We start from the raw sequence: 23,296 nt of genomic DNA, 5'->3' as shown, positions 1-23,296 counted from the left end.
ATGAGCTTTCGTTGTCGTGTCATAGTCACAGATTAGTGTCATATGCTATGTGCAGATCTTCAATGGTTCAGGCTGCTGTTTGATAGTGATAATCGCTTGGTTGTTGAATTGCTGAGCAGGGACGCATTCAAACTTTCATATCTTTCAAACCTTAGTACAAACTAGTGGGCACAGTTATTATCCTAGTAGTATATCTACCTTTTCATTTAATTTTCTTGATTCTAAATTGTAGCTTTATATCACATGCTGGTAGCGAATCTATTGGTCAATTGTTTGATATCAGGATATCAGAATACATTCTTCTATTGTTTAATTTGTAATGATTCATTGTATGAAATTTCAAGGACTTACACAGTCCCTTGGAAATCAGTGAATGAAAGCTGAGTTCCAGGTCGGCGCCTCTACCTTTCCATGTTACTTGGACAATTTGATCTTTCGAAGCTTATTCCTGGCCTACCTGCTGCTCACTGTGCAATTCTTGCACACTGGATGGTCATGAGACTTGATGCACGCCTTTTGAGCCTCTCGGCAACAGTTTCTATTGCAAAAACTCACAAATGTTGCATATTTAAGTCCTTCATACCGATGGATCGGGTCGATTCCTTCCAGTCCTATTGTTGATGTATTGAGTCTTTGCAGGTCTGGTACATTTCCACTGCGATGACGCAAGTCCTTCGTTTTGTCACATGGAAAATTGACCGTGTTGTTGGTATTAAATGCGAAAGGACTTTGCTAGAGTTAACTTGCATTTCGTTTTAGTGAGTGCGCTTTGGGTCATTAGTAGTCAAAGACTGATTATTGGGCAAGCTGAAAATCAAAGACGTGTTGGAACATATGGTATGCCCCCCCCCTTAAATAAGCGAGCCGACGAGTTAGCGCTCATAACATCGTACAGGACTCGCCAGTCACGATTCCAAGGCAAAATTCCTTGATTTTGATTTTTCCTGGAGCCTATCATACGGATAAGCAAAGTTGCAGTATGTCCCCAAAGGAAGAACTGGAAAGTTGTATAGTGTAGCAGCAGAGGAAAAATATATAAACGAAGCTAATGGCAGCGATTCATCGTTATCCAACAAACGATTACTTCTTTTGAATTCAACTCGAGAGTCTCAAGATAATCAATCTGTCTCAAACAGCTGAAGATCCCTTCTTGCAACACTTTTACCAAAATGACGAGTAATAATCCTACATATCAGTGAGTATAAATCTTCTCACAAACGCTGCGCATAACTCACGAACTGATCTAGAGCTCAAAATCCCAGCGGGCCTGGACAAACCCCTCAATACACTCAATATCAGCAACCACAAAGTTACCAACAACACTCTCAAGGATATCAAAAATCCACCTACCAAGAACAACCATACCAGCAAGATCCATATACGCAATCCTATTCTGCACAGCCTCAAACCCAACAACTCGCCTATCAAAATCCCTCTTACCAAAGTGATCAATATCAGCAGACCACCTATCAGAACACTTCAACTACGTGGGCTCCACAATACAACCAGCAGCAAGAGTTCCAAACACAGTATCAAACCGTGCAGCCTGCACAGCTTACACAACACTCGCTCCAAGGTCTACCTGCCCCTGGAAGAGATAATGTGAATGTGTATTTGCGAGAAGATCAGAATTTCGAGAGAGTCCCGCAAGGATTGGAGACGAGACGTGAAGCCAGACTCCAAGAATGGGAAAGAGGATGGAATGCTGCGGGACGTAGATGAGTGAGGCTAGTGCTGGGTATTTTTCAGTTTTTGGAGTTCGTCTCTGGGTGTAGGGAAAGGGTGGATGTAATCTGGGATAAGGGAATCATGGTGATAATTGATGAGTTGAATAATGAGGGGTTTATTTTGACATCGAATGTCGCGCGGGAAAGAAATGTGTTGAATGGTTATTGTGTTTATGTGCAGGTTCTGGGAAGTGTGGACAATATAGTTTAATTCATTTGTGTTCAAATTATCGCTGCCCCCAAAGATCTGCATCTGTTGTGGCTATACAAGCCCCCAAATCTTGATAATTGATCTCAAACATACCGTATGAGTGCACGGTGGCGTGTTTTCATTTGAAGGCTTTGATTATGGGTCATTTTGTGATAAGAGACGACAAGTAATCGATCATGGCACCATGTATCTCACATGGAGACTGGGGTGGTACTTTCCGGAAGGATTTTTTCGGTGGTGTTCTCTTGGGAGGTCCTCCAGCGGGACAAAAAGCCTGCAGGAAGGAATGTGAAGGACTTGAAGACACAGGACTTTCTAAGCTTGGGTCAAGCTTTTGATTCATGCTGGTATCGTCGAGTCCTTTCATGGCATTTTGAGGTATGAGATCTAGATCTAATAATACACATGCAGTCTCAACCCAGGACTCTTGACAGACTCTATTTTTAGAAATTTTGACTTCATAACTTTACACATAGTCTCATAGTGGGCAACTCGGAGATATCGAACAGTATTCTATGATTCAGTTAGTTCTGTTATCTTCCTGTCGGAACTCTAGAAATTGTGTTCAAAGAATGCACTCGGATAACTGTGTGGGTTGAATTCTACATTATCACGTCTTGGAAGATGGGCTTCGGGAACTCGATATCATTGTTAATTTAATCATATTGTCTTTCCATAGCTTTCTTTGTGGGAGTTAACAACATATGATAGTTAACACGATGGCTACTTTGAACTGAATTCTGAAGCGCCTAATCGTTGCCTCCGTTTACTAAGATTCATCTTAGGTCTTGCAATGCCTGTATTTATATTATGTGAACGTCAATGATGGGGAGACGTGAGCTTAAACTGTGAATCAAATGTCGTTATTCATTTAATTGTAATGCTAGATGAGCTAGCTGATATGATTAAGATATTAAAAAAGTATATTATCGATCCATTGGACCCGCCCAATAAACAATAAACCAGCTTGATGATAAATTAGAAGGGACAGAGAACCTCAATGCTCATTGGCCCGAAAAAACAAGGCAAAAAAGCAGCTCGGCCCTTCCTCAGATCCAGATGAAAAAGAAATCCTCATTAAACCACGCGGGCCCTTCTTTGAAGGTTGCCACTCATTGAAGAAACCAGCTCTTTCGCTCCTCCACACCGACAAGTACCTTAATGACTATTCCAAAAAGCAAATCTCCCAAGTAAATTCCTGTCGAAGGAAATTGAAAAACAAAACGGGAAATTAAGAAATGTCCTCAGAATTCAGTATTTTTCAAAAGCTCGGGAACTGATTGTGATCGATTCTGTTTAGGTCTGCTTGTCAATCCGCCGATTTTTCGTGGTGCTTTTGTAATTCTGCTACCGGCTCTTGGCCTCTTGGTATTTTCCGCCATTGAGTTTCTTCGATTTCGCTTTTGTCTAAGAATTACAGCACCATGCATATTCTCTAAGTGAGCATCGCGGTTTCCTGCTCTTGTAAATGTCGCTTTACAGTCCTTCATCTTGCAAACGATCCGATCCTTAAGAGTTATCTTATGTTCTTTCTCATGTCTTCTTAGATTGCCTGATTTCCATTGGTCTTCTCCGCTCGGCTCATAATTGCAGCCTGGGTAAGAACACTTCATGACCTTGTTGTCAGATTTTGGGGATGGACTGTCGTAAGTGGATGTCCTTGTTTGTTCTTCTTCTATTGGCAATTGGGTCTCGGGTATGGTCGCAAAATTAAAATTCTTGTTAAATCCTCTACAAAGACTAGTAAGCATAAATTCTTCTTTGAGAAGGGTTATGGTACCCTACCGGATGTTTTCCGCAGACCACGGAGATGCATATTTCTCTTCGTAAGTTTCAAAGATATTTGGAACGTATTGATTTTCAGTCTCCATGGCCGCACTGAAAGTAGCAGCGTCGGTCGTCTCACAATCTTCCGCTCCGGGTATGATATTTTTCAAGCAGCCAAATCCGCGTTGAATTGTGGATTGTACGTATTGAGCAGTATCGTCGGTAGAGAAGTGGTTTGGAAATCTTTGATCAATATCTGTGACATTTTGTGCCATGTATGCGGATAAAGAATTGTTAATAACTCCCATCTCCCCAGAATCGAAAATGTTTTCTTTAAAATCAGGAAGATATGAAGCTTGCATGTGTTGATCTCTGCATAAATCATCGAGCTCAGACAGAATAGTCGCAGGGCCAAATGCATTGAAATCAATTGGTTGTTTTGATTGCAGACTGGAACTTTGGTCAAAGTACCTTTCGTGACGAAATTCTGATGGGCTTACTAGCTGCCCAGCTTTAATGAAAAATGCATTCTCAAACCCTAAACGTTCGTCTCCTGAAAAAAGACTTCTCGGGCTGGTTGCAGAAGTATAGTCGGATTGGGGGGCTCTTGGGCCGTAGCCCGAATCGCTTGTAAATGTTTCACCGCTAGTATTCGTACTGGCAGTATCTGGTGACGAAATCCGAGGCGAATCTTCAAGTAGCCGCCCTTGATATTGAATGGCCTCAACGTTACTTTCGAACTTTCTCACGTCCGTCTGAATCGCAGGGCACATTGATCCACGAAATCTGGGAGATTGGAGAGGCATGGAGATCGAAGAATCTGGCGACAGATACGCTGCATCCATCTGGACTCGTATCTCAGCGGTTATATCGACCATTCCAGCCTCTGCAGGGTTACCAAAGTCAAGAGTATCGGACAGGCAATGGCCAGCACTAGGAGTTGACTCTTGAGTTCCGATGTACCATGGGGTCCTATAGCCAGCTTGATCACCATGAACGGATGGAAACTCTTTGATGGATGTTGAGCCTGCTTCAGGTGTGTCAAGAGATTGGAAACGACCGTTGGATGCGGAACTTGGAGACACGATGGCTCGTAAAGTGGACGATATTCGCTTTTGGTTGTTAAGAAAGCTATGACCTGCGACTGGAGTTGACTGATCATGAGTCAGACTGTCTTCAGGAAGTTCTGGCAACAGGCTGCTATCCGGAAGTTCATGAAAATTACTCTCCCCGGAGAGTTCTGTCAAACAAGTATCCTTTGCGCTCTCTTGAAACTTCGTCGGACTGGGAGATATGTATTCACCATCATAAGAGAATAAGCTTTGCGGTGATAGTGCTGCTTCCTTTCTGCTGCCATTTATAATGGAATCTCGATAAGGTAGTGCTGGATCGGTCCGAAGGTACTGCATCATATTTACTCTGTGAGAACACTCACGAGAATGTGGTGACCCGGTGCATTCCGCTTCGTTTCGACTATCTGTGGAAATGTGGAGGGAATTTGGTATTCCATAACGTCTTCCAAGCATGGTGAATATCTTTTTTTCAATTGCTTTCTTTTTTGGTTTGGAACCTTGGCAGCACACCCGCCTGAAATCAGATTTCTCAAGCTTTTCTATCTTGGTCCAATGAAGGCAAAGGCGATGGTGGAAGATGCGAAAGTGCATGAGCCTTTGAGTCTTGATCTTCAAAGCTTTGCTTGGTAGTAAAGACTTAATTGCTCATGAGTGTTGAGCGAGTGATTCGGAATGTTTTTGATGGAGGAAGGGACTAAAGCAGAGTTAATTTGAAAGTTCAAGGCTGCGTCATTCAAATTTGTGAGATAAGATTATACCTTAGTTTTGATCTATGAGTTTGGTGTTGGATCGAAGACTTGGTGCGATATTGGTGTCGATGTTCGAATATCGGGAGATGTTGGAGACAGTACTTTTGGTTGGTATTAGATAAGGGGATATCAACGTTCCCAGTCAAGGAATTGAAAGAGCTGATGTGGTATTTTGAGGTAGACTGAAACCTTCTGATAATCTGGGATGGGAAAAGGAATCAATGTAATCCCATGTTGTGAGACTGAGTTTGCTTTTCTTTGGCGATTGTGTGGTACTATACGCTCTAACCACTCGCAAGACATAGCTTTATATATCAATAGCTGCATACTTTCTAAGTCAAGAAAAACTGCTAGCTTTAGCATAAGGAATAAACTGTAACATGTCGTCGTGGTTTGTTGTTCATGACCAGCTGCATAGTCCTTCGAACCGAACCTTGATTGGACAGCATGGCGGCAGATGCACTCGTTGAAGGATATTTGATTGGCAGGGTGAATCCAATAGATTGAGAAAGAAAATCCTTAGATAATTATCAGTCCTCATTCTCAATGCCACAATTGGTACTATTACCTCAACAAATGTCTGCCTCGTCTGCCTCATGGTGAGTGAGTGGATGTGAGAAGCTGGAAGCATGATCATCCAGAGTTTGGAGTCAAGTGGCAGTGTAAATTCTTTCGCGCATCGTACTCGGCGATGGACAAAGGAGTACGAGTCCTTCTACCAGAAGAGTTTAGGTTTGTGTAATGATGCAGAAGAGCCGATGGGAAGAGCGTCTAATAGACCTTAGACTCCAACCTCATTACATGCAAGGATCTTCTGTACAAAGGAATGTGAAGGACTTCGTAGTTCGTATCGTGATTTGAAATACAAATGGAAAAGGTCCCAAAACAAAAGATTGGCCATGCGCGGAAGTCTTGGGTGTGAAAAACAGCACAAAATTATCAAGTTATAAGAGTCGGTTTTTTTTTTCAAGATCCGGAGCAGAGTCTAAATGATATACTTGATATTCATAACCAGCCCCCATCCCTCTTTAACTAATTGATCCTTCGGCCCCCGATAAATGCCATATTCGTCAGAGATATGCCACAACTCAAAGCTTCTCAAGCAATCCGGCGCTGATTATGGGGGCCGTGAAAAAAAATTACAGGCCTTGAGATTCGGAAGATGTGGGAACTTTGGGGTCGATGTCCCGTATCAATGTATCAATTTATCATTCTGACATACATGAAGCTGGGTGACATTCGGTTCGAATCAATAGATTCCGTATTTGGAGAGCTGCATCGAACAGGACTGAAGGCTTTTCGCAGGACTGAATGTATACGATTCTTGGCTAGTCTAAGGAATAAGACTTCTATCTGTTAATATTCATCAAGATCAGCTGTTAAAACGTAAATTTCTGCGGCTGCTGCGACAATTGAAATACCACGAGCAAGTTAATGCGACGTCCCCCTCCTTCGATCCAACCCCGCATCTTACCGTCCACAGCGTTTCATCTGATTTTTAGAAAGCGCTTAAGCAAAATCTATAATCCTTCAACTCCATTCCCCAAAACTCAAGTCAAGTGCAATCATTTTCATGATAAGAACGAAAACAAGTTGATTCGAACTATCTCTTACTATCGTTATTATGCTTCATTTATCATAAGCGCGGGACTACCGAGTTATTGGCTCATCAAATCGAACTATTTGGAGCCGTACCAATTGGTGGAAAGCTAGAATTACCGTGCGAATAGGAACAGGAAATTGCGATCACTGCACTTACCATAACCTTAACCAATGATTAAATTTCCAAGAACAACACACCAAAGACAATTCCGTACCTCCCAAGGTTGAGAGGCTCAACGTTTGCGGGAAACATTCGGATGGTCGGGATGTGCCAGATACCTGGTACAGGGCGACCATTGAACGAGCCATAGATTACGAATATCGAAAGAACTAATTACATGTGATCACTTTTCTACTGATATGGAGTATCCAGATGGCAGGATTGAATGTACATGGGAAAGACTTTTCAAACTTTTGATTAGATTGACCCATAACTCTTCAGATATCATTTATCGGGATTTCTGCATGTTAGGGATGCGGTTCTTTGTATCTTTTGGTTTCCAAAGCTTGAAATTTATTATAATTATAATTTGATCATCAGAGAACTCAAGCTTTTGGATTTGAAATATTCCCAAACGTTGTGATTTATTGTTGTAAGTTTAGCTTTGGTTTGTTGCTAAATTGATTTGAGCCAGTAGGAATTGATATGCAAAAGTTGAAGTAGAAAGCGATCGTAAAGCTATTTGATGTGACAATCGTGCGTTTGTTCAATTTCAATTCACACCTCCTTGATTACAACAAGAGCGCAGAAAAATTGTCTTTCTTCATGAGTTTCCGGTCATAGACCTTGCAATCAAACCATATCAGCCCCGGGATAACTTTAGGTGGCGCATCTTTAAAATATTGATTCGGGCATCAATATAAATTAGGAGGGACAGGACAATGGAATCCGAGGTACTTTAGGTCTGCCTCGAAGGATTCCCATGGTTCGCCAAAAACATATGCGAACCATAACAAGACCTCGTCATCGGGTGGCCCGAGTCTGGTGTAGGGATGGTTAAAATCGTGACTCTGTTTGCAAATACTAAAACTCTCAAGAATCATGTAATAAAAGATAGTTAAGATGATGAACGATGATTAAATGCGGCTATAAAACAGCAAGGACTGGAAATGTTCGACAAAAAATCACAAGAAAGCAACGCAGTCTAGAGAAACAAATATTAAGCATCCGCTGATATCTTCCAAGTACACACTTCTGATCGGAATTCCCATCTATAGCATTGCAATTTCGCTCCAAGTTTGGTTTTGGTCTTCCCCATCAATACTAAAAACAAAAGTCAGAGATTGTCTTCAATATTTCACTCCTCAATGACGATTCTCACATTGTAGGGCATGACTTATTCATTGATTGATTGCTGACCCTGTGAATTCGGCCTGTGAAATGTATTAATTAGCGCGCACTCACTGCAGAACAAAATATTAAAGGATCTCGTTACCGCGAGGGGCAGGGCCAAGGATGGGTACTGCTAGGTATGACTCCAAGTTGTCTGCCATACATCCACGATTTGCGATATGATGACCGTGTGGCTGGTTGAGCGAATCCGCCGATTCAACTCTTGAAGGCCTACTGGTTTCGGAGTGGGAAGGTGGTTGTTCATGCTTGGCTGAGTCGACATTGGGAAGTGCAGGCCAATCATCGCCCCAGTAATCATCGTGTACATATGTCTTCGGCTCAAGATTTAGTCGTTGCATCAACCTCAAATAGGATCCTTCATCCAAACGTGAATCGTATGCTCGTGCTCCAGGACCCGTGGTCATAGTTCTAAGGCTCCCCGGCGAAGCGAAGAAAACATGAGGGATTCTAAAATTACCTGGACCGCGGCGGAGGTACTCAACACCTCGAAACCAGTAGCGCGAGCGGAAATTTTGTGGAAAAGTCAGTCGCCCAGTACTCTCGGCGATCTCGTAATGTCCGTAGGGGGAAAAAATCGACGGTCCAGAGGTAGTAGCGCTCTGTGGGGTACCATGAGTCATCTAATCAGTATTCTGTTAGCCTTTATAAATTACTAACCATTGACCAGTACTGTAAATGTCCTTACTTGAACAAATGATAGCTTAGGTATATCTGGCATCATCCCATCGAGCCCATCATGTTTTCCAATGATCACTACAGGGTGATTGTGCCCCTCTTGCTTCAAAACACAACGTCCATTGTTTCGACAAGGATGGCCATTGACATCAGACCACATACATTCCAAATCCTCCGTATAGCTTGTACTTGGAAGGAACAGTATACAGCCAACTTTGATGTCCTGTGCCCGCACATGTTGGCGAGTTGTACTCATACTAACGAAAGAGCAGAAGAAAAAAGATCAAGACGTTGACGCAGAAAATATTAAAGAGGGGTTTAAAAAATATGAAATAGAAATAAAACACAATATTAAAATAATGAAGATCTTCCAGAGATGCTTGCTGAAAAGAAAGTGAATATGAGAGTTCGAAGAAAAAGACTCTTGTTCTTATTAACAAATGTGAACTTCCTGTGGAAATAAAAAGATGGAAATAGAACCAAATTTCTCCACCCAACTCAAAAACTACAAATTCTAAGACGGTGGACTAAGTTCCATCAAAGAAGAGTCTCACAAATTCCTCGGCACCAAATAGTCTTACAGATACTTCCGTGAGACATTACGAGGCCTTTATCAACAGGTGTTGGTGGAAAGACAGCAACAAAGAAAAGTCGTTCAAAATCTTAATGGGCTCTGTAGCTGAGGTATAATTTAGCCCTTATAGTTGTGAGTATCAATATTTAGTATTGATGTTCCAGATATCGGGCGACATTGTGGTTGAGGTAAGTCCATCAATTTCTGTTTGACCTCAAAACCTACAGTCAATGTCTATCATTCGATATCGCGTAAACACTAGTTTACTTCTCAGATTGAGTTCAAAAGAAACTATTTCAGGTGAAGCAGATAGAATTATAGGAGCAACTCAGTTTGAGCAGCGGAGAAGGGTTTGATTTTTTCCTGCTGCGAGGTGTGAAGCCTGAGCTTTAATGACTTGTCCACAAAAGGGAAAGGCGCGCGGAAACGGCGGCCGCAAAGCGTTCCCACAAAGCCACTTCCGCTTATGCATAATAAAATGCTGTGTGCATTGGTTCGCATGCATAACGAATATAAACACAGTTATACTTGTGTACTACTGGGTCGCATGCCCACAAATGGTCCTAATCCGATATAAAAGGCCTCGTGAGTTATCTTTCACATAGAGGTCTAATACAGTAACGAGTTAAGTGATAATGCTTGCGATCAAATTGAATCTTCACTTTGAATCATACTATTAGAAGCTCTGGGGTCAATCTTACCCCTTTTCTTTATTTCGCCTACGCAATATCTTAACTTCTCGGTTTACATCTACGTACCGGCACACGAGATCATTCAGAATGCAGTTGTAAGTTCTGAGATCACCATCCATCAAGTGATATCATTTTTGGCTAATGAATTCCTTTTTTTTTCTTCTCTTTTATACATTTTACTCGACGCAAGATCGAGAGATGCAAATGAGAGTGCCATCTTTCCAGTGAATATACACGCCAACCATAAATGGGTGTCACAACAAACAGAGATTTAATAGAAATCCATAGAACGATACAAAGATTTCTGAATTAGTGACCAGCGTGCTTCTGTCTACAGATTGATGGGAAATTATCATTAATTCCTCAATTAGTCTCAGAAGAGGCCGAGAAATCATCTGTAGACAAAATACTCACTTGCCTGTAAAGTCTCCTATTTTCTTTATTGAGGATTATTTTTCATACTCGATTACCGGAACTGATCTTGCAGTCTATCTGGATATCTGATATTTTCATCGAATATCTAGAGGAAATCAATCAATGAGCATGCATGTATGAACTAAGCAGGTTGCTTCTTTGATTTGCTTGGCTTGAAGTAGTAATCCGGCCGAGATTCGAGGGTAGGGAGGGGAACGAGTACATGATTTCTAAAATATAGGAGTTTTTTGTGTGTTCTTATGCATAGGAATATACCGTAGTTGAATGAGGATAACGTTGGAAGCCTTTGCAGTTGAAGCTCTATTAATGCTGAAATTTGACATTCTTCGCGATAAAATTCCTTCCTGTATAACTTCTTGTATTTCAATGGTTGATTAACTATAACCTCATGACGTGATATTGATCGCAGTCCACTTAATAAGAACTTGTGAAAACTGTCATTGCCGGGCATTTCCCATCCTATAAATAATGTCTAAGATGTCATCTCGATTCAAAGGCTCTCAGGAACTAGAAATTCTTCCCAAGGCATCTTACCTTTAAGCGGTCTTCATCAAAGCCCCACGCGATTCATCCCACCTTGCGAACGAACATGAATGTAGGAGCATGGTCTCAGGACTCATCTTCTCACACCACCAGCTGTTCTTTCTCGATTCTAGATATTCACTATTGTCTGCGGGATGAATTATACTGCGCTTTGAGGCCGAACTTCAATCAACTTTTGCTATTTGTTTTGTTGCTCAGCTCATAGATAACCACCTACCTCATATGATACTCCATGATTGCTCACTAACAAGCCCAAGTTCCTGCCAGCAATCATGAAATCTGAAATCCAATCAGCAAAATAATCGAATTTGAGTAGCAACGATCCAATAATAACAAAGTCAACCCTACTAACCAATTTATCAAGATACAAGGAGGGCGGGGTCTCAACAACTCAAGTGGTTACGAAAAAGCTGCTGACAATTTATCTAGTGACGAATCCAAGAATCTTCAACCTATCATTCAGTTTTAGTAAAGTCATCTCACCACCAAGTCCAGCCAACTCATACAATTCCGCATGCAAGTGAATTACTTCACTTCAATCCCTTTGAAATCATTAACTCATACATCGCGGAGAGAAGAGATACCAGAACATAATTCATATCTTTCAATTCTTTCTATTTCATAGCGCCTTCTCCATTCGAATGTCGTCTGCGCGAATGCAATAAAGATATCAATTGCAGATAATGTCATCTGCGAGAAATTTCGCGATTCGCGATTCCCCTCGATGAAGTTAAGAAGCCCTTGTGTATTGATTTAGAAAGACTTCGCTACTCATGAGTACTTCTTTCCAAGTTTGTTTGTTGGTAGTTCAAACTGATATTTCGCAGTCTCGGTATTGTAGATTGGCATGTTGTCAAATCGCAGGCCGAGTTCTTGAACATCACTTTGGGATTTTCATGCTTCTCAGCACTTCTTATAGAAAGCCCAAGAGGAATAAATGATGGCCGGAACATGGGTCGTAACCAGGCCATGATCCGTTCCCTTGGGTACAGCCACCGAATGGAAAGACATCCGACAGGCTTGAATTTGTCCCCCGTATCACGTGTCTCGCTTACCTTACTTCGTTGACAGTTGGGGAAGATAACTTTTTTCTGAACGTCAGGACTTAGGTTATACCAAAGAGCAATTATTAACCATATTATGATTGAAATTGTAAGATGATACCAACCAACCTCAAATTGGTATGTGTAGCCATGTCCTGCCATATTTGAATCCTACGTTCTCCACTTTTTCTGATTGCCGCTTGGATAATTGGTCCTTCTTACGTTTCTGAACAGTACTTTGAAATGATCAAGCACAAGAAACATCACTAGTAGGTTTTCAATCCTGAGGATGCAGACTCGAAATTACACTGCAGTGTTCTCTTCTTCCTTCTCTCCCGAATTCCGGAAATTCTGAAACATAGGAAAGCCTTACAAGTAGATGAAACGGGGTCTTTTTTGTAATGACCGGGGGGGTCGGCGGCTAGAACCCACCTGTCTGACCGATCCACCACGCTATCTTCCCTCAACTCCAATCTTAATTTCTTGCAATAGCACATTTGTATTTTCAAAGGTTAGCATTTTCTTTGGCGCATTCACTCACAGCAACGTGTTGGGGTGTATCTCGCTGCACGAAAACACGCTCGTTTTGTGCAAACTAGTTTGCCAACACAACCATCTGGTCTTACGGAGCATTTGTTATAACTGCAGCCGATATATTGATAAGTTGAGTTGTGTGATTTTGAATTGAACGGGCAACGTCGAGGCTTGTTCGGAGAAGTGGGGCAAAACTGCGGAGCAGAATAACGCTGTAATGTCAAATCACAAATCCATTGCGTTCGCTTCAAGCAAAGCGGTAGACCATTCATACATACCAACGGGGCTTTGAACTTGGCTGTCGCACGGGTAAGCGTGGGGAAATACCTGGAAGTACTTGTATCATAGTTTAAGTAAAGTCTATGTGGAGCCGTATTCTTCATTTCGTAAAACGGGTGTGGCGGGCTAAATTGCGTTGCAAATTTTCAAGCAAGGCTTCTGGGGTCGAAAGGCAGATTCTGTAGTCGGTTAGTGGTTTTCGTACATAGTGGTTGACCTATGGGAATGATATGGAGAAGTTGCCATAGAGGTAGAGCCTTGGAGGAAGATCTGGATCATGATTTAGGCCCAGCAATGGTTGGAAGTGATGACAATTATCGACCTGCTTTGTATAAGTACACGTTGTGAGAAATTTGGAGTAAGAGATATCATTAGCAATTAGTCAAATCTAGTGGTCGAGACAAATGTTGACATACCAAAACCAAGACACACACACAAACTGTCATTTCAAAACAAATCAGATAACCTGGTTAGGCTTTGCGTTACATCTTGTGCCTTCCAAATCTCATCGATCCTTTCTCCGATAAGGCTTTCATTAGCAGACAGACAGCAATAAATCGACTGGGGGTGGATCAACGACACATCATGACATCAGTTGAAAGTGAATCCTACGTCCAGAGAGACTGCAGCTTCCAAGACAATCGCAATCAGTATATTCGAGATACCGGTCTTCGGAACTTGAACAATAGCCCCGAATATAATTCAAGAACCTACACCTCACAAACGTATATCCCACCTCAATATACATTATCAGAGCATAGCTCGCCCCCAAACACAGTCTTCACTGATGTTTCCTCTCACATCCACGATGAGGATCTCAATATATCAGAAGAAAGACGTCGAAATACTAGAAATAGTCAACACGATGCCATTGTAGCACAAAATAGCATTACCACCTCCTCAGAGTACAATGACTACTTTTGGCAAGGCACCTCATACCCAAGCCTTGACTATGACACCGAATCAATCTACAATTCACATATTGACCCAAGTCTTTGGAATTGTACTACCATGAACACTGGACCAATCGCACCACTTCCCGTTATTACAGAAGCACAAAGCATCCTCAACGAGCACCGTTTCAAGCAGTGCTGGGATATTCCGCCACTAGAAGCAGCAAACTCTGTGCAGATCAATGAATACGCCGGAGTAACCTTCCCATCATGCATGGTTGGCCAAGCTAGTATAGCGAGAACAGCCAGCGTCAATTCATTCCGGTCAGCCTCATCAGATTTTAAAAGAGAACTGGAACGCGCCTCACCATTCTTCGACATGAGTGAGTCAATGACGATTAGGTCTCAGTCCCCAGGTGAAGAATCTTATAGATCTGAATCGACTTCTGGATCACCTGCACCAAGCATCGCAGAGAAATCATCAACTCGCTCAAGGAAACGGAGGCTTCAAGAGAGGAATGATCCAAATCATGTAAACCGTCGTGGAGATACCGGAAGGAGGAAGTTGGATCGATACTTTTGCATTCGGTGTAATGCTTTCCCCAAAGGCTGGAAGCTACCCGAGGACCTGCGAAAACATAATCAAGGACATCATACTGAAACTGGATTTTACTGCGCCTCTGGAGTGGATGAGAACTGTGCCTATTGGAGTTCTCAGGAGTCGAGATATATTGACCATCTGAAGGAAGAGCATGCTGGTTCACGCATCTCACAGGAGATTATTCAGAAATATAATACCATAAACGGTATTACGCTGGATGGTAGTTACATGTGCAGGATACCAGGTTGTGAGAAGGTCTATAAAAGGGCAGAGCGAGGTCGTCGAGACAAGCATGAAGAAAGGAAGGCCGCACACGTTTTTAAGGGGGAACTGGGAAGAAGCGTAGATCCAGCCCATCTATTCCCAAACAGCCATGTGGGATGCAGGAATGATGAGACGAAAAGACATGTTGATATGGGACAGCACGATTTTGCTCATTCTGGTACAGCCAGGGAATCCGGGGGTATCGGCCAGAGTAACCGTCAATTTGAATAAGGTGATAGAAACATCTCTCCAGTTGAAAATAAAAAAGGACTAGGTTGTAAATCTATAGTATACAGATAATATGAGATAATACCAGTAATCAACGGCGATCTCTTTGGATTTTGTGAAATAAAAGAGTTTGATGATAAGAGTGAATGATTTTAAGATGATATCATATGTTTTGTGGAGAAATAATGAATAAATAAACGTCAAAATGTGACTGCCTAAAATAGTTACCTGGTCCACCTGTTGGACCCTCTGGTCGAGGCGCCTGAACAACGCCCACATAGACAGAAATGGCAGACCACTCAAAAAAGAAAACTCATACATTGGAACAATTGGTATTTCGATGTCCAAATTACGATAACAATATAGAGCCAAAAAGACAAACATTCAAATTTATAAGAATTAAAGAACCCTCAAACAAGACCGTTCATTTTAATCTCAACTCGAGATGTTGATTGTTGGATCTTATTTCGAATATTGAATGGAGATAGTTATTTTTGGGAGCAAGTTGGTCGTCCAGATGGAGCCATATATCATCGTGCGCCTTGGACTAGACCCAAGGACAATATTACTGTGTTGCCTAGTGTTTTTTTAGATACCACCAAAGAGTTGGCTGAGAAAATGGTTGATAAATTTTCAAATTGCAGCCTCGAAGTTCTAGATTAATAGGATGTTTGTTTTGTGCTATATGAATTATATAAATGAGGTATACTATCAAATACAAAACATTACTATCTCAATCTCAATCTCAATCTCACCAACCCAGATTTTGGCTACCAAAAATATTCTCATCAAGAGAAGCTGTACTACATAATCAAACTTAGTTTTGGCAATATCAGCAAAATGACATCAAAATCGTCTCGGCCCAACTCTAGGAAGTCTGATGGCAAATCTAAAAGATCTAGTGGTGTCGGGTCGAAGCACTCAGAAATAAAACCAGCAGAATCTGACAGACCTCGTCTCGGGTCGAACCGCTCAAGAAACGAGCGCAGAAGATCGGTTGAAAGTCTTGAGGCAAAAACTCGAGATCTTGATATCGGGGGTCGTGGCTCACCACAACCACCAGAGAGTCCGGGAGATCCCATCGATCCTTACATGGATCCTAGTTTACGAGATTATGAAGTAGCTTCAAAGGCGATGGAGGGGTTTAAGGATAATAAAAGACATGACTCCCATAAATCAGGAGGCGAAGAAGAGCCGAGAAGACGGCGGAGGTCTTCGAGACACCGCGATAATGGAAGAGAAAGGCGAAGCTCAAGATCTCGCCTCATAAAAAGAACAACTACCACTCGGACTACGTTTGATAAATTACGATTCTTAGATAGAGAAGAAAAAGTTGTAGATGAATTCGAATACGAAAAGAGCTCGGACAACCGTGAAAACGACAGGAATCTTCCAAGCTCAGACCGAAGATATGCAGATTCCAGCAGACGCTCGCATCGGAGCGGAGAAGATAAAAGGACTGAGAGAAAAACAAAAGAACCCTCTCTAGCAGGAAGTAATGTCTCGAGCCCAAAGACAAGTGTCTCCTCTGAGCCAAAATCTGCTACCAGCTCAAGACACAGTGCCCACACCCACAGAAGCGCAAGAAGCGCAGTCAATGATATCCAGGCACCACAAGCAGGTTCCCACCATCCCAGTGAATCGCCAAGTTCTCGAAAATCGCACAAAGAATCTGATGATGAGCCCAAAGCCTTGAGTGAGGGTTCCGCCAGTGGGACTTTACATGGTAGACTCCCTCGAAGCAATACTTCAGCTTCCGATCGTCAAAGTTTGAGCGAGAGAAACTTGAACGACATCTACAAACCTGACAGGGGTGGCAAACGCACTAGCACCACTGCTCCTTCCGACCATGGAACAGCGGAGCGTGCTCAAACAGGTTATGGGAGAGGCGACCATAGTAATCCGCCTTATTTTTATGAGGATGAAACTAAATCTGGTATTTCAGCATCGACAAGCGGCACAACTCGTAGTAGTAGAAGAACCCATAAGTCGTAGGGCATGCGAACACAAGTTATAAAACCGAGTCCGATTCACAGATTAGTCCTTTGGCGGTAGTGCAAACTGAAGATACACAAAATATCAACGACCTTTGGTTATCTTGAATCTTATCAAAAGCATCATTTTCTAATAAAGACTGAGGGAGACAATGGAAGTGTTGAAATCAGGAAGAGGTGGTCAAACCCAGTCTGTTTCTTCGCCGACCTAGAGATTGGTACCCAAAGAATGTAGGCTATGTGTGCTTACACTTAGGATATGTAATAGCCAGAGCATCTGAATTAGAATGAGAAGATTGAAGGTAAAGATAAGGAAGTACGTAAAAGATTATTTTGGGCGTTTTGGGCATTTTGGGTAGCAACTGAATTTGTCTCTCGTCGTTTTTTTCTGGTTCTTCTAACGGTGTTGTGTTAAGTGCTTGTTTTCCACCCGGCGATAGCATTTTGCTCCCATGCAAATAATTCATGCGGTCCATAGCTGACGATCCGCAATGGAATGGACAGATATCATTGTGAAGATGTAACTGTGGAAGGAAACCGCTATATTGTGAATTGCGAACTGTGAAATGAACAAATGATACCATATTAACCAGAATCTGAAACGTACATCTCTATGTAGCACCTAAAATACAGAATATTCGATCGAAGACATGAGGCGGAAGAATTGGTACTCGAAACTGGGGATTTGAATTTCGATTCGGCATATTTTTCAATGGAAATGATGATGGCAACCATAAATCGGCACTGCCAATAAATGAACAAATAGATAGATGTGTCTTGCCCAAGGGTCACTTGAACCACAGGCGAGAGCTGAACATAAAGCTAATATCAAATTTAAGATGTAAATGTCAACCAGAGGCTGTAGAGGCGTACATAATAGTTAAAAATACATAAGATTGGCAGCATAACGTAGAATGTCATAAGAACGTTTGTAGTGCTTCGCAATCGCAATTCTATGCGAAATTTTGGACATATTCCTACGTTATACATAACGCTCATGCTGACAATGCATTTCCGTGTTATGTTTTATACACGCAATGAGCAACACAGTACAGCCTTTTACAGACTCATAGTACCTTGTGCTATATTGCCAACTTTTCTCTATTCCACGCCTGCCTCCACAAATAGTTGATCAAATATATCGTTTTGTAACATCCTCCCCATTGTACCCCTCACTCATCCCTCTTTGCCAACTCAATCCGTCTTTGCCTATTCTCCCGCGCTGCTGTTCTCGTCGGTCCCCATCTAGCTTTCACAGCTTCCAGCTTCTCTCTTTCCAAATCTCTCTTCTCTGCCGATGCTTCTGTAATCATGCCAATAAATATCGACGAACAATTGAACTTCTTAGCCAATTGCAACCTAGTCCATTTTTCTGGTTCCTCCGCCCTCAGCCTCCTAATCTCTGCAACATCCTTTTCACTCAAATGATGCCTCTCATACTTCAGCTGCTTCGGGTTGACTGGAGGTGGTAATCGATGTGAGAGAGCGTTGAGTCGTTCTTGGGTGATTGTTAAAAGCTTTCTTCTCTTGTCGTCTTTGGGGAGGAATTTTAGAGGGGTGTGGAAAACGGATGGAGAGGAGGATGGCGGATTGAAAATAATGTGATCTTGTGGCGCGCCATTTGATGGAACAAAATTTGGATCTGGTTTGACATTTAAACGTTGCTTAGAACGTCTGTAAGAGGACTCATGTCGACGAGCCGTGGCGTTCAAAGACAATAGACATTGAGGCTTTGCAGAGAAGAGGTTGGCGACGGGCCGACGTAATATTCTGAGATCCATCGTTGTATGAGGGTTTTGATTAAAGGAATAAAGGTAAAACTCAATAGTTCCTCACATTTCATCCCGCCGGCGTTGGAAATTACTTGCACCGATATCGATTACTAAGCGATAAGTTAAACCCCAAGCAAAATCGCCTACTCTACTGTACTCCGTTCCGTACACAACTTCCAAGCCTCGCGACAAGGCTCTTTATCCCAAATCATGTTCATTTCGAGGTTTCCAACTTTTTGATTGTCAGGCGACTTGTTTTCATGAAATTAAAAAAATAATGCTTACCTACGAGTAGTAATTATTATTATGTTGGTGATCACAACATCAACAAGGAATATCCAAAATCCTGCATTAAAAAGCATTGAATTCGAAATCCTTCCCCTCCTCCTAATAAAGGGCACATATAACACACAGTTACACACCTCATTCACAACTGGAATCGCCAGAAATCACAAGCACAAGCAATCACAAGGAAATCCAATCACCCCTCTTCCCTCTTCTATGACTATTGCCGCTTCCTGGACCACCCATTCTTGCAAAGAAAGAGAGGTAGGTGAAATTATCTTATGATTACAATTACAATTACAATTACAATTACAGTTACAATCACAATCACAATCACAATCACAATCACAATCACAATTATCATTACAATCATAATTGTCTAGATTGTCATGCCTTTGAATGTGTCTATTGTTGGACTGTCATGATCTTATATACTCGTATAGGAATCCATCTTATCTTTCTTTCACAGCTCCATCTTTGACATTGAATCTTGACCCTTCTTTGTTCTTATCATTCCAACTCTTCTCACAAGTTTGGGCAATTCTGACCTTCATTGTCCGGAAGCAAGCTGATACATAATTCCCAAAGATAAACTGCACGCGTAAGTCTGCGACCCTCCAAAGTATTGGTTTGATTAAGGCGCATACGCCAACATCCATTATGATGCGATTGGGTTTTCACAGCGCATATCCATTTATTTATTTATTTGCTCATGTTCATCTAACACTTCGCAAATAGCACACAAGAGATTCGACTCGACTTACTTCCTCGATATCCTAAAAACAAATTCGAAATCCTTCTATCAATCGTCATCATGAGCGCATCGGAATCTAGTACTTTACATGCGAACACGCCCGTCCCCACAGGCCAGCAATCTATAACCACGTCAAAGGCCCCTCTACTAGGTGAGGGATTCAAAGTACCAACGAACCAAAAATTATCGAATCCCAGTGAAAACAGTGCGGTCGATGTGGATGCGAGTGATTCTGCGAGCGGAACCGCAAAGTCGGGAAAGCGAAGATTGTTTGGATTTGGAAAAAAGAAGAATGATGAAAAGGTAAAGAGCAAAAAGAAGGATGATGGAACCCTTGCTGGCAATGCACCATTGATCCGCCCTCTCCAGCAGACGCAGATGACGAACTCTCCTCCACGATCAAGCTATCCATACCAACACCCCTCATCACCACCAAGTCGAAAATTGTTCTCATCTTCCCCACGTGTAGTGTCACCTGCAGGTTCGCAAATCTTCGAGCGTGATGTGCAAGAAAGTGCTATTCAGCCAAATTCTCCCGCAATTCCGTCGCATATACAGACAGAAGATTATATTCCACCAGTCCTAGATGCATCGTCGCAAGCTATTACCAACAATGACATTGACCCGGATACAGTGGAAATCGTTATGCACTCTTCTCATCAGCCAGCAGTAATGTCAATGAGTGGTATTAGTAGTAGCGAACCTGGCGCGTCAATGTGGACAGACGACTTGGTGGCCCACCCCGACAAGGACGATGCGGCATCAAACTACGGTGCTCTTGATAGTACAGACATCCGGAGATTAAGCTTCATTTCATTTGCAGATGTAGTGCAATCAGAGCACGCAGAGCATGCTGGCAATAGAGACTCAATCTATATTGCGGGACTCAGTGCGTTGTCATCACCAGGTATATCACCAGGTGTGAACCGTTCACCTTCGCCTGTGCGATCACCAGTATCGTCGTTTGGATTCGGAACATCACCCCCGACTAGTAAGTCAGCTTCCGTGAAAGGTGTTGAGCTTTCGCCAGTTCGAAAACAAACTGGTCTCGCCAGTCCGACTTCACTTCACTCCCCTACAAATGGCGGCGAATTGACCATAGAGACAATGTCACAGGCTGTGAAGAAGACCGGGAGCGGCGATCTTAGTGGCGGCCTTCGCAGCTTACCTTTGAGCCCAGTAAGCTCTGATGGCCCGGATACGCCATTCAGATAAGCTAGTCATTGGATCCGAGGTTGAATTGTTGTGTGTGATGGATGTTGTTTACTATTCAGGTACTGCTTGCTGTACATTCAGCGAGTTTTATAGGGTTGGAACAATTGCAGGCAGTTTGGGACAAGGGGAAGGGGTATGGATTGCTGTGTATATGAGATACTCGATTGAGCGAACAGTAACTGGCGTTCCGGATTAGGACTTATCTTCCTCTTTATTTTATTTATTTATTCGACCTTGGGATGGGTAGTTTTTTACGACTGACGTGGAGCAATTTAAATTCTTCGTCGCAGTTATCAGATGATTGATGATATGATGTGCCGTTATAGTTATCCGTGTGTTTCATTTCATGTGTTAAACTAAAGCTCCTCACTGAGAGAAGGGGGTCGAGGGATTACTTTGATGATATGAGTCGTTCACTTAATTGAGTTGCTAGGTATTACAGATATTGTAAGGGATGAATTGGTACCAATTCATTGTATGAATACGTAAGCATTACTGATATCTTATGCATACCCGATACTATTTCATCTGTCTGATGTCTCAAATTGAATGAGCAGCGATTTCTGAAGTTGTAGAATTGTTGTTGTTGTATTCTTAAAATGCGATTTGGAATAATGGAAGTGAGTACGATAGAGATGTGATAAGAATTTTCGAGGGGCATTGGATTCGGGTGTTTATGAATGCTTGCCTTTACGTCTTACATGTTACATACCTACCTAGTACCTTATCGATGGATTGACGTATGAGAATGTCTTGAGAAGAATCGGATGATTAAACACTGGTAGATAGATGTAAATTTCTATATCTCATGGACTCGTATCGTAGATAGTAGATAGTACTAGGTAGATACTAGGTAGTATAACAACATCTACCCGTTGGATGACTGTTGAAACTTGAAACAACCTTAAGAATGCTAAAATATTAAGGGCCCGTTCGGATCAATTTTTTAGACAATATTAGACTACATTTATTAACAATATAGATCTAAATAAACATTTACCGAATACGAATATTCTTCAATAATTTATATTAATAATAAAATTAAAAAAAAAGTGATTTGCCGAATACTATATTTGACTACAAAAAGCTACAAAATATAAATCAACAAAATTTGAAAATTTGTATAACAATCTTACCAAATCTGTAATACAACTTTGACTAGTATTTATCAATATATTATTACTTTACATTTTATAGATTACAAATTTTAAACCTATATTCACAAATTTAGGCTAAATTATTAGTCAACATATTATTTTATCAACAAATTAAAAAAACGATCCGAACGGGCCCTAATTAAGATTTCATCCAACTACTCGAGCTACTGTCCCATACATGACTTTCATCATTAGCCGCGATAATACCAACCCGTTGCAATCTTGGAGATATCTACGATTTGATTGGTACCCAATGATCACCAGTCCCTTGCTTTCCCTCGTTTCCAGAAGTTCCCCAAATATACTTTTTCATTATCATTGATCATTCCTGTCCTCACTACCGGATATTGAGCAAGGATTCTCTGGATGGTGCTCCGATACAACCGAAAAAGCACAACTCACTCATACTTATCAAGATGCTTCATCGTAACATCGTCAAAAGCTCATAGCTTCGTACAGACTTCGTATATGTCCCCTCCTCGTAGCACTTTACAATCAGAATACAACACGTACCTGTTCATCATTCATCATCACCTTCCCCCCAATTCTTTTCTCTTGTCCTTTCGCTTCACTCACAATCCATCATCTATCATCCATCATCCATCATCCATCATCCATCATCTACTGCAAGTCTGCATCCCCTGAATTCTCCGTACATGTCACCTCCCCAGTCAATTGGCTCCCAACCTGAATCTCTCTATATAAGGCGACAGGCAATTGCATTTCTCTCCTCCTCCACTTAAGGCTTCGGGCCTTATTTGTTCCCTTTATCTTACTACCTTAAGCCTGGTCCTAGACTTGAATATTCCACCGCCCCCCAGCAGCCCAGCTCGACTAGTAAACTATCAACCCTTGAAACCTCCGACCTCTATACT

At 41.9% G+C, this 23,296-nt stretch overlaps 8 protein-coding genes across 8 annotated transcripts; 4 read left to right on the top strand and 4 right to left on the bottom strand.

The window, feature by feature from the left end:
* Positions 1 to 1,169: 1,169 nt before the first annotated feature.
* EAE98_003538 (uncharacterized protein) lies at positions 1,170 to 1,722 on the top strand (the record flags this gene model as incomplete). The annotated part of the gene is made up of 2 exons (XM_038951158.1): positions 1,170 to 1,195; positions 1,248 to 1,722. The coding sequence occupies 2 exons, from the start codon at positions 1,170 to 1,172 to the stop codon at positions 1,720 to 1,722; spliced, it is 501 nt and encodes a 166-aa protein (XP_038812622.1).
* A 1,460-nt stretch (positions 1,723 to 3,182) lies between these two features.
* EAE98_003537 (uncharacterized protein) lies at positions 3,183 to 5,231 on the bottom strand (the record flags this gene model as incomplete). The annotated part of the gene is made up of 2 exons (XM_038951157.1): positions 3,183 to 3,669; positions 3,724 to 5,231. The coding sequence occupies 2 exons, from the start codon at positions 5,229 to 5,231 to the stop codon at positions 3,183 to 3,185; spliced, it is 1,995 nt and encodes a 664-aa protein (XP_038812621.1).
* Positions 5,232 to 5,656: 425 nt separating this feature from the next.
* On the bottom strand, positions 5,657 to 6,575 carry EAE98_003536 (uncharacterized protein; the record flags this gene model as incomplete). Its single annotated transcript, XM_038951156.1, has 3 exons — positions 6,096 to 6,575; positions 5,902 to 6,045; positions 5,657 to 5,881 (listed from the first exon to the last, which is right to left on the bottom strand). Exons 1-3 carry the CDS (start codon positions 6,162 to 6,164, stop codon positions 5,657 to 5,659), a joined length of 438 nt encoding a protein of 145 aa, XP_038812620.1. The 5' UTR covers positions 6,165 to 6,575.
* A 1,973-nt stretch (positions 6,576 to 8,548) lies between these two features.
* EAE98_003535 (uncharacterized protein) lies at positions 8,549 to 9,522 on the bottom strand (the record flags this gene model as incomplete). Its single annotated transcript, XM_038951155.1, has 2 exons — positions 9,169 to 9,522; positions 8,549 to 9,103 (listed from the first exon to the last, which is right to left on the bottom strand). The coding sequence occupies exons 1-2, from the start codon at positions 9,412 to 9,414 to the stop codon at positions 8,549 to 8,551; spliced, it is 801 nt and encodes a 266-aa protein (XP_038812619.1). The 5' UTR covers positions 9,415 to 9,522.
* Positions 9,523 to 13,843: 4,321 nt separating this feature from the next.
* EAE98_003534 (uncharacterized protein) lies at positions 13,844 to 15,247 on the top strand (the record flags this gene model as incomplete). The annotated part of the gene is made up of 1 exon (XM_038951154.1): positions 13,844 to 15,247. The coding sequence occupies one exon, from the start codon at positions 13,844 to 13,846 to the stop codon at positions 15,245 to 15,247; it is 1,404 nt and encodes a 467-aa protein (XP_038812618.1).
* An 837-nt stretch (positions 15,248 to 16,084) lies between these two features.
* EAE98_003533 (uncharacterized protein) lies at positions 16,085 to 17,239 on the top strand (the record flags this gene model as incomplete). Its single annotated transcript, XM_038951153.1, has 1 exon — positions 16,085 to 17,239. The coding sequence occupies one exon, from the start codon at positions 16,085 to 16,087 to the stop codon at positions 17,237 to 17,239; it is 1,155 nt and encodes a 384-aa protein (XP_038812617.1).
* Positions 17,240 to 18,410: 1,171 nt separating this feature from the next.
* EAE98_003532 (uncharacterized protein) lies at positions 18,411 to 19,019 on the bottom strand (the record flags this gene model as incomplete). The annotated part of the gene is made up of 1 exon (XM_038951152.1): positions 18,411 to 19,019. One exon carries the CDS (start codon positions 19,017 to 19,019, stop codon positions 18,411 to 18,413), a length of 609 nt encoding a protein of 202 aa, XP_038812616.1.
* Positions 19,020 to 20,109: 1,090 nt separating this feature from the next.
* EAE98_003531 (uncharacterized protein) lies at positions 20,110 to 21,264 on the top strand (the record flags this gene model as incomplete). Its single annotated transcript, XM_038951151.1, has 1 exon — positions 20,110 to 21,264. One exon carries the CDS (start codon positions 20,110 to 20,112, stop codon positions 21,262 to 21,264), a length of 1,155 nt encoding a protein of 384 aa, XP_038812615.1.
* Between the last annotated feature and the right edge of the window lie 2,032 nt (positions 21,265 to 23,296).

Source organism: Botrytis deweyae (assembly GCF_014898535.1).
Source record: "Botrytis deweyae strain B1 chromosome Unknown BDEW_006, whole genome shotgun sequence".
Classification (NCBI taxonomy): Eukaryota; Fungi; Ascomycota; class Leotiomycetes; order Helotiales; family Sclerotiniaceae; genus Botrytis; species Botrytis deweyae.
Note: the sequence above shows the minus strand (reverse complement) of the source record. Positions and strands in the feature narration are given on the sequence as shown.